We start from the raw sequence: 10,733 nt of genomic DNA, 5'->3' as shown, positions 1-10,733 counted from the left end.
TAAGGTAACTGTATTGATGTCATTGCTGTGACTTGCAAGATGAGATTCTCTGTTCTGACTTATATGCCTGAACCTGACTGTTTCTGGACAGGTCATTTCTTCATTTCAAGTTTGATGGCATGGTACTAACAAGAGGTGCTACATTTCATAGCAAGCTGAGATGTGGAGAGTGCTCACTCAGCTGTGCCGTGCAGTACAATCATCTAATTCACGAAATCTGGCAAATACTGTACGTCACAGTGAATGGAGTAGGAAGCAAGGCATCTATTTCAGATGTGACCATAAGCTGAAATCTAATCCTGAAGTTAATGAGCTGGAACAGTTGAACTGTAAATAGAAGTCTATTTCCTTCTCACTGACCTTCATGCTACAGGAGTGGTTTTGTTTATTTTGATCTTTAATTGGCCAGAACCACGTTGGTTCAGTATTCAAAATAATATTTGCTGCTGGACAGAGCTAGTGAGCTGTCACTAGAAAGAATACTGGGCAAATGCCTTCGAATATACTGTCTTTGCCGAGTGAACTGTTTTTTTTGTCGTTGCCCTCTCCACCCCAACATGATTTCCCAAATACGTAAATCTGATAATGAAGCTGCTTTCTATAAGTGGTGAATGACATTGTTTGTTCTCATAATTGCACACTAACTCACTTCCACTTGTAGTTACTATTTACTCAGTTTAAGATAGTAATATAACATACCTAAACTCGTTGCAGTGATGCAAATAAAAATGTGACAGGTGGCCTTTGGCACACTTAAAATGCAGGAAGGCAAAAATACATGAAATAACTGCATTTATTGACTTCTTATTCAGACATCTTGGAAACTGAGCTTGGAGGCATCATATTTTTGCCTGAAGACATACAGGAAGCAATATAGTGCAGTATAGTGATTTAATTATTTTTTTTTAATGAGCCAAAACCAAAAGTGTAGAGTAGATGATAAGCACGTAAGTGTTTTGGGACATAGAGACTAGTTAATTTCTTTATTACTTCTAGACCTCAGGGGAGCTTATTTTTGTTTGTCACCTGTATGACAGCAGGCTCCTTTGGTTGAAATACGTTTGGAAACAGTTCAGTTTTCTTAATAGAGCTTTACTTGTTACACTCTGAGCAAGTTTATACATTTAGACAATCTAAGGCTGATATAAAATGTTAACGGCAGACTTTTTATTAAATATAGTGCTTTAGTAAGGATGCTGAGCAGAAGTTTGAGAAAACAGAACAGGTATCTTTGTCTGGACCAACATGGGAAGTTAACAGTGTAGTAAGGGACCCATCTGTTGGATGCGATTTTGCCAGAAGCTCTTTTTAGATGGTTTTTACATCTGGTGATAACTTCAGCTGTTTTCAGTTGATAGGTTGTTCTCAGTGGTTAGACAGCATACTAGCTTATACTGCACGCAGAAGTGACCAAAAGAGTAGTATAACTTATGAAGTACAGCAGTTGTATTTCTGTTGGCTCAGGCTTTTGTTAGTCTGCCTCAAATGAGTACTGTGAATAAAAACACCATGAATGAAGTTGCTCCAGAAAGCATACAGCTATGACCTGCCTGCCATGCTTATCTGAAGAGTTAATGCAGTTTAGTGCAATGGGATTACACTTCAGCTGCTGTTCCAATGTGGAGATGCAGGAACGTTAGAAGGAGAAAAAGAAAATCTGTAAAAAAGTATGACCGAAAAAATGGAGGCCAAGATGCCATACTTAGTAGTTTCTGCAGAGATTTTTCTGCACCGTGTATCTGGTCCACTGTGAATTAACCCTTGGCTAACTTGCTGTTACCCAGATCTTTCATCTCAGCCAAGTCTTTTGGAAGCAAGTTCTCTGCACCACTGTGAAGAGGAAATCTTTTGTCTTGGTATATATCACTGATATATAGAAACTTGACTAGCATTCTGAATGAGATACCTGACAGAATAGGGTATTGGGTTGCAACTAAAGAGGTGTAAAAAAAAGAGGTGTAGGAGTTACTATAACCGTTGTAAAATAGGCTAATGCTTTCAGTTAAGATTTGCAAGCAATGTTAAAATTCATTTCTGTCTCTGATCTGCAGCCCATTCTAAGGCCTTAAAAGTTGTTCTAAAATATGCGTTGTTTTCTTTGGCAAGGAAACAGGCTGCTCAGACATCAATATTTATTTTAGTATGGTTTTCTTCTGTTTAATGCTGAAGGTTCAGTTTCTTCTGTCTGCAGCTGTATTGTTAGTGTAGTTTGATGTCTTTGTAGTTTGCGATGGATACATAAAATAAGACTTGATGCTAATTAGAAAACTCTACTGTGGTAGTCCATAAACAGCCAGTGCACCCACCTGGAATTCTGGCTAGAACTTCTGATTTTGTGGCTTAAGAGCTTGATGGGAATTTCTCAACACATTGGAGAATGTTCATGCTATTTAATTAATTTACCTGAAGTATGTTGACTCAGAAGCCCAGACTTCCTTTAGGGAAGTTCTTAAAGTACTTCTTTATGGTTATATATTATTTTTTCAAATGATCATGACTGACATAATAATACTTGCATCGCTTTTAATAGTTAAGGAAGTCTCAGATCAGTCAGAGGGTGTAAAAAGCTGTGTGTGTTCCTGTAGTATTTCCTGCTGGACTACTATGAGGTTGCTAGTAAATTGCTGATTTGGAGCTTCAGCTGACAAACCAAGAACTGGTGACTTAGGTAATTAAGGAATAGCCTGCTCTCTAGCTGGGTTCCTTTTCAAACCAGATGGCTTAGTAAGCAATTTGTATCTTTCTGTAGAAAAACGTGTAAAGCATGTTGAGCTGGGGGATTAGGGTTGTTCTCTGAGCATCATTTCACTTAGTAGTAAGGTTGGTTATCCGAGTCTTCCCTCTGTTGGGCTGACTTTAATGGGTAATCAGTTCAGTGTATGCTAAACTATTATCTATTTTCTGTTTCAAAACTTGCCTCATTTATGGTTTGAGTAGCTTTTATATCAAGTCAGATGACACCTGAAGTCAAAGAAAATGTTCTATAAACATTAAAAAAAATGTAAATTATTCTTCATACATAGGTGATGTTATATAAAACATCATCTGAAAACATATACAGCTATAGAACTTCTTGACAGTACAAATTTAGTACTTTAGATCTTCTTTGTAGGCATAAAATGTTTGAAACTTCTTACTATTTCTAGACACGTGCTGTGTTTTGCTTGGGAGAAAGTATTTTTCCAAAAACTTTGTTTGCAAGTATTTTGATGAAGTGCTCTCAGACACAATTATAGCCAGTGTGGGGAGTTACTAGATAAGCTGATTTTTCTGAGATTTATTTATAACTGTTTGATATCTAAATGTATGTCCTTGTTGTTCTGACTTATAGCCAAGAAAGAAGAAAAGAAAAGACACAAGTCGTCTTCCTCATCCAGTGACTCGGAAAGTTCAAGCGATTCAGAATCGTCTTCGGATTCATCATCAGATTCTGAGAGTGCTTCAGAAGAGAAATCTAAAAAACGAAAAAAGAAACACAAGAAAAATTCTAAGAAACACAAGAAGGAAAAGAAAAAGAGAAAGAAAAGCAAGAAAAGGTTAGTACTGAGATCTTTGTGTGTGCTGTGTGGTAACATTTTTTCCTGTAGCTACACAAAATTGTGTTCTTTAACTAGTGAAGTAGACAAACTGAGTTGTTTTTTTTTTCTTCCTGATTTGATGGTAAAGGACAATGTCCATGTGCAAACATGCTGCAGCTTGTAAAGGAATGAAAGAATGGACCAAGACTTTCGCATACTGGATTTGAAAAGTTGTGGGAATGCTTGGATTGAAATAGGTGGTGGTGGTGATAGCTCGTTTAACTAAATTCACTTCTGTACAACTCAATGTACATATATCCAGTGGGACTTAGGAGAATATAGTTTTGCTTTTATTCTCATATACTAAACAAAATACTATAGATGAATGTGCTTAATACCACTAGTTCTGTGTAATATAATGTAAGTCTTGCTGTTTCACTGGAAGATGATAAAACTCAAAAGCCTCTTGCTTCTACAAGTGGTATTTCTAATCTAATAGTTTGTCTTTCAGCATGAGATAAAGCTGTGTCAGTGCAAGTCACATTTTTCCAAGCTGGCAGTAAAATACAAGAAATACTCATTTAGTGATGTCAGGCATTATTTCTGTGGGAGTAAGCCACTTTCACACAATTTTGTTGTTTCTACTAACTACTTGGAGCTATAGTAGTTTTTAGTCAGTTATATGCAAGTGTAAAATCTGAATTTGACTTTATGTATCAAGAAAGCTGTATCTAACTATAGAAGAAATGTATGTTCAGTGTTGCATCGTTGGAATCAGTAAAGAAAAATATTGGTTAAAAATCTACTGAAGTTGCATGTTTTGGAGTAAAGATATGGGGGGGAAATGTTTCTGAAATGGTTGTTCCCCAAGTTTCTTATTTTACTATTGTATACTGAAGAGAATTTCTGAATTATTTAAATAGATTGAAATGTTTTTTTATCATCCAAATAACTCATCTCAAGTGTAAATATTTATTTTTATACAAAATAAAAAGCTCATCCAGTGAAAGCGAAGATGAAAACCCTGAAGCACAGCCATTATCTACTGTCCGTCCTGAAGAAATTCCTCCTATACCTGAAAACCGGTTCCTGATGAGGAAAAGTCCTCCTAAAGCAGATGAGAAAGAAAAAGAGAGGAAAAGCAGAGAGAAGGAAAGAGAAAGGTAATACACCTGCTTGACAAGACACTGACAATCATATGGTCATATTGCTGTTTTAAGACTACTGAGTCCTTTCCCTATTTAAACAATTGCATGTTTCTGAGCACAGGTGGATGGATTTTTTTTTGCAGTTGGTGAGTCTTCTTGTTCCTAGAACAAAAGCTTAATGTTTGGAAATAGTTCTAGTGAATGAAAAATGTAGAATGAATGATTCAAGAAAAAGCAAGTGAAATGAAGTGTAGTTTCGTTGAGAATTCATTACATACAGCTGTCCAATATGAATTTATAATGTTTTTTTCAAAACAAAACACCTGGAAGTCGTGAAATGTTTTCTGGTCATCAAGTCTGAAGCATTCATGGGGAATGTTAGAGGGGGACAGGGAAGGGAACTGCTTGATCAGTACCAGTTGGAGTTTTGTCTCGCACTTAAGAGATTTAAGACAAGATTGCCTACTCTCTTTATTATAAAGATTTAACTGAAGAAACCCTAAAAGGAAAAAGAAAGGTAAGAAGGAAATGTGACAACTAATTTTTAGGTACACTTCTCATTGGAAATTGAGAGGGATGGCTTTTGGGAGCTACGTTTTGGTTATCAATATTATTTTGTCCATTATTTACTAACCCAAAGTGGAAGTTTCACGTGGAAAGCTAGTGCTATGTAACAATTACTAAGCGTGCCCTCATGACATTTTGCAGATTCTGTGAACATCGCTTAAGCCTGTTTTATAAAACCTAAACTTGAGATGGTACAAGTGTTGCAATTATTCTGTGTAGGATTTTGTGGTTGTCTCTTGTTGTTTCTATCTGTACTAGGTTTCTATCTGTACTAGAGAGGTTGAAATGTAGTTAAATAATTATTAAACTTTACTGCTTGGGTTTCTTCTCTTACAGTAACAGGTTTAAATGGGCCTCTCAAGTGAACCTCAGCTGTTTTCATGAAATGAACTGATAATGAAGGGTGGCTTTGTATTGTCACTGCCAGAACACAACAGTGCCTCTCAGAGCTGTGTGAGGATATTCACTTTTCACATCTGTGAATGAAACCTCGCACAGGCAATCCATGCATTGCAGTTTTTCTCCTATACACGTACAGATCTTCTGTACATTAAAAAAAAAAAAGGTTGAAGAAGCTAGCCACTCCTGAAAAAGTGAAGTATCGGTTCAAGTTTATGGTGTATAATTATTTTGTCCTGGCATGTGTGGTTATCAGGCTCCAAAATGCAAAATAGTTAACAACAAATTTGAAGGAAAAGATGGACCTTTTCTGATATCAACAGGGCTTTTTTGTTCTATTAATGCCATATACAAAAGCTAAAGGCATGTGTGGTTGTTACTGTGCCGATAATAAAGAATAACATTAAATGTCTGTTTTCTTTTGGTTGTACTTAATTTCTGAAGAACATATAAAGTTGCTTTTTATCTTCTTTCATTCTGTGTTACAAACAATATCACTTTATTTTTAGTAATCTATCAAATTCCCAGTCAACATACCAGAGAAGACTGTTGGTGACCAGATCTGGAAGGAAAATAAAAGGAAGAGGACCAAGGGTAAATGTTTGTAATCCCTTCCCCAAAAGAAACAATGTGGCAGCATGCTCTTACTGAGCCTTTTCATTAGGGTGGTCATTTTGGGGGGTGGGAGGGTGCACAGGTAATTTATGGTGCATCATAATTGATTTGGGGGCTAGAGCTTGAAGTAAGACAAGGAAGATTAGTTTACTGTTTGCATACTGAGTTTATTGGAAGGGAGGAGGATGCAAAACAACAAATGCTTTCATTGTGTTACTGTAGAAGTTTGTGAATCAGTGAATCACCTAGCTCAAAAAGTGTTCCAGTGAACACCAGAACCTGTACAATGTCACTAGCAGGAATGTGGGGGAAGACTGCCTTTATTTGCAAAGATGAGCTTGTTTAAGGAAAAAAAAAAGTGTAAAGTGTTGTTTTGGTGTTGCTTGTCAAAGCTAAGAAGAATTTTCATTGTCAAAAAAGTGATTTGTACTTAATAAAAACAGACAGAAGACTTCTCAGCAATTTTGGGGTACAACATCCTGCAGTAGAAGTTACCTTAAAATAGTTATTTGATCAGACATTTTGTACTCCTGCTATAGCTGAGTATCAAATACATTTTTTGATAAATTAGTAACTTGAAAGCATGAACCTGATATATACATCTAAGAGTAATGTTAGGTGCTGTGGAGAATCACCCACTGGGGATAAAAATACTGCTTTGAATTTCACATGCTGTTGATAGCTAACTTATACCCATTTTTTTCTTCTTCTCCTGTCAAGCGTTACCGGACGCCTTCCAGATCCAGGTCAAGAGATCGATTTCGACGCAGTGAAACTCCTCCACATTGGAGGCAAGAAATGCAAAGAGCTCAAAGAATGAGAGTGTCTAGTGGAGAAAGATGGATAAAAGGGGACAAGTAAGATCATTTCTTTTTGGAGCATGTGCATTTAAATTTTTGTATATATCAAAGTAATAGGCACTGTCTTAGATTTTTAGCTATAGTTACTTTGAAGAAAAAGGACACTGACTTGGTTCTTCCATTGCTTAACTGTCAGAATTCAATCATGCTTATTCGTGGTTACCGTAAATATATGGTTTTTAATACAGATGGCCTAGTGTGACTTTGTTTCAGTCTCACTTCTGACTTTAGTTTTCAGAGTGGAGGGGATTCACAGTATTTTTAAGACTTTTTTTTTCTCTCTCTCCAAGGAGTGAAATAAATGAAATCAAGAAAGATAATCAAAAAAGCCCAGGAAGAGGAAGAGAGAGAAAAATATCAGACCACAGACAAGCTTCTGAAAGTCCAAGCAGAAGAGGGGAAAAAGAGAAGAAAAAAGATCACAAATCCAGCAGTAAAGACAGGGAGACAAGAAGGAATTCAGAAAAAGATGACAAGCATAACAAGAGCAAGACCAGGAAAAGAGGTAAATCTAGAAGCCATAGTAAAAGCAGAGAGAAATCAAGAAGTAAAGAAAGAGACTCCAAACACAGTAGACATGATGAAAAGCGAGTAAGATCAAGAAGCAAAGAGAGGGACCATGAGAAAGGCAGAGAAAAAGAAAAGCGCTATGATTCTAGAGGGAGAGAGAAAGAAAGAAGTAGGAGTAAAGAGAGAAGTAGAAGGGCAGGTTCAAGAAGTAATGACCATGACCATAGGAAGAGTAAAGACAGGGAGAAACATAAGTCAAGAAGCAGAGAGCGTGAGCATGGTAGAGGAAAACATAGTTCCAGCAGTAGAACAAGGGAACGAAGCAAAAGCAGAGATAGGGGTAGGAGAGCAAGATCAAGAAGCAGAGACAGAGATCGCAGTAGAAGTAAAGAATATTCAAGGAATAGGGACAGAGAAACAAGAAGAAGAAGATCGAGAAGCAGAGAAAGGAGAGGTACGCCAGATAGATACAGAGGAAGAGAAAATAGGAGGAGGAGAGACTCAAGAAGCTCAGAGAGAGAGGAAAGTCAAAGCAGAAACAGAGAGAGGTATTCAAACAGAGAAAGTAGAAGCTCATATAAGAGGAATGATTCTGAAAGCCAAAGGAAGAGGCGTTCAAAAAGCCGTGACAGTAGCAGTCCTGAATCCAGTAAAGATAAGAAGTCTAGTAGAGATCAAGATAGAAGTCCAGACTCGAAAAAGAGACCAAGTAGCAAAGAGAGAGAATCAAAAAAATCATACTCACGCAGAAGTAATGAAAAGGAAAAGACCAGATCTTCAACAGAGAAAGAAATTAACCAAAAATCAGAGAGTCAGGAAAGAGATCATGCCCCTAGTAAGGATAAAAAGTCCGATCATGAAACAAGTCCTGGAACAGATGACGACAGGCATGGATGAGCTTGTGGACTTAATGTTTCCATTGTCTCAAAGTTTTAGAGACATTTTGGGGAACGCCTTTTTATAAGATGTGGACTCCAGTTTGGTCTTTTGATAATCTAAAACCTGGATCATTTGTACTGCTAAAGTTTTAATAAACTTGAAATGAAAAAACAAATTCTATGTGTAATACAGTGTGCTGTGTTTTAAATATTTCACTGTTTTATGTATCCTTCTTCTGTGTTGGCAGCTAGGGAAGGTACCTTCTATGCCATATTTAGTTTCTACCTGATGAACTTAGTCTGCAAACAATGGCTGCCTGTGAAGAAGCCTTCTTCATGTGTGAAGAAAGCTGCATATATACTATGTCATCTTAAAGCTAGGAGATTTTTGCAAGGGGTCCATTGTTCCAGTGTTGGTACATCTGTAATTCAGTAGGTACAAATCCTAAGGAAATGACTGTTTTCTTTTGGGGAGGAAAATGACTTTTTTTTTAAATCATGAACTGAGATAATTTATTTAAATCTTCACTGTTAGTACTTTTCTCACTATTAACGGTAGAACTCATTCATGTTTTAAGGCAGCCATCTATGCTTGGGAGTTCTTTCTTTGCCCTAAATTTTTCTGTAGAAAAATTCTTTTTTTGAAGTGCTCATCTATGTAATTTTCTGTAACCTCCCTTTTTCTGTTCCACACTTTCGTCATTGTTTACTGTGGAAAACAGCCTGGATGCTTCCGACTGCCCTGCCTCAGTCACTAGTTAGTGCATGTGCAGAGATGAAACAATTCATAGTGAGTGTCTTCGCATCTTGGAAGTGGTGGTCACTGATCAGAACAAGGAACCAGCAAATCATTCCTACTTTGGCTGCTTAACAGTTTATGGGAAAACAAATGCAATTAGGACAGTCGCTTAAATTTTTAAAACCAAGATTTGCTTTCCTCCTTAAGTCCCCACATTCTAAAGACTATTGTGAATTCTTCCATGTCTTCGACATGTGTGTGTTTCTCAAACTAATTCCCTCCCTTTTCTGCTTTCCTATTATGCCTCTAGGACCTTACTCTGTTTCTTTCTTGCCACCATACCTTCAGATACAAGAGAAGGAAGTTGGTTTGTGTTGCTACAGTATTGCCCACGTATGTGTGATACCCAAGAGCAGCTGGTATAACGGTGCAGTGGGTTGAGAGGGCAGATTTCATACAAACCCCAACGCTTCTTTAAGCCCTTTGAACTATTTGCACTGAAGGCTGGCAAATCTTAATTTCCAAAGTGAAGGGCATTAATGTAAAGCTGTGTCAAAGTATAACAATGCTTCAGTTGATTTTACAGCAGAATTTTTGATTGATTATAACTTGTTTTTACTGTCTTTGTCAGTATTTTTGTAATACAATAACCAACTTTATGATTTTTGTGTGTCCACACCAGATTAGCAGAACTGCTGAACTTGGCTTGGTATTGTGATCCAACAGTTGTTCTGAAGGAAGATAACAGATACTTATGTATTGAAAGGGATATAGAATTGTGAGTAACATGAGGAAACCTTTTACAGAATGAAAAAATTAGAAGTTTGTGCTACTTTTCAGTAGAACAGCTTGTGCTGCTATCAAATACTGACTATAAACTTTTTTTTTCTGGTTTACTATGTATGCTGTATTGCAGTTGCCATTCTATGCAGAACATGCAAAATATTTCACAAGCATTGCTTGGGTGGAATGCTTGTAGTGGACCTGTTCTGTGTGTAGCAACTCTGGATTCAGTATGACTTCGGAGAAATTCTAGTGCAATCTTAAGGGCTGTGATAAAAAGTTAGGCATAAGAGAATTGTATGGCAGGTCAGAGGCTTCCTCAGTGCATTTACACTGCACTGTACATGCAGTGTGCTTCAGAGTCTTATTTAAAAACTGCAGTGGTATTTCATCTTTTTTTTTTTTATGGAGCTGCTACACACACACACACACACACACACACACACACACACACAAAGCCAACTTTACATTACTCGAGAGGTATGTTTGCATTACTGAGAATATTCTTGCCAATACCACTGAAGGCCATGCAAGTCTGTAAACAACAACCCTCAACTAACTGTATCAACTCCTGCTGTAGAAAAGGGTAGAAATAAAACCAGTCAGCAATAAGGAAATCCATAGGAGACAACTTACAAAATTTTAATGGTTTACAAAGTCTTGAATGTGCTTATTTAAAACTCCAAAATGGAGACTATATTCAGTTATAGTTTGCA

The 10,733-nt window shown here is 37.0% G+C and overlaps 1 protein-coding gene across 1 annotated transcript in view; it reads left to right on the top strand.

Moving 5' to 3' along the window:
- PPIG (peptidylprolyl isomerase G) overlaps positions 1-8,671 on the top strand; it is a 27,053-nt gene extending 18,382 nt beyond the window's left edge. The window contains exons 9-13 of the mRNA XM_035332169.1: positions 3,332-3,536; positions 4,514-4,681; positions 6,142-6,226; positions 6,968-7,104; positions 7,398-8,671. Of these exons, the coding sequence (XP_035188060.1) occupies positions 3,332-3,536; positions 4,514-4,681; positions 6,142-6,226; positions 6,968-7,104; positions 7,398-8,514 (1,712 nt within the window). The 3' untranslated portion in view covers positions 8,515-8,671. The remainder of the gene's footprint in view (positions 1-3,331; positions 3,537-4,513; positions 4,682-6,141; positions 6,227-6,967; positions 7,105-7,397) is intronic.
- Positions 8,672-10,733: the final 2,062 nt, after the last annotated feature.

Source organism: Oxyura jamaicensis, chromosome 7 (assembly GCF_011077185.1).
Source record: "Oxyura jamaicensis isolate SHBP4307 breed ruddy duck chromosome 7, BPBGC_Ojam_1.0, whole genome shotgun sequence".
NCBI lineage: Eukaryota > Metazoa > Chordata > Aves > Anseriformes > Anatidae > Oxyura > Oxyura jamaicensis.
The sequence above is the reverse complement of the archived record's forward strand: the minus strand, read 5'-3'. Positions and strand labels throughout refer to the sequence as shown.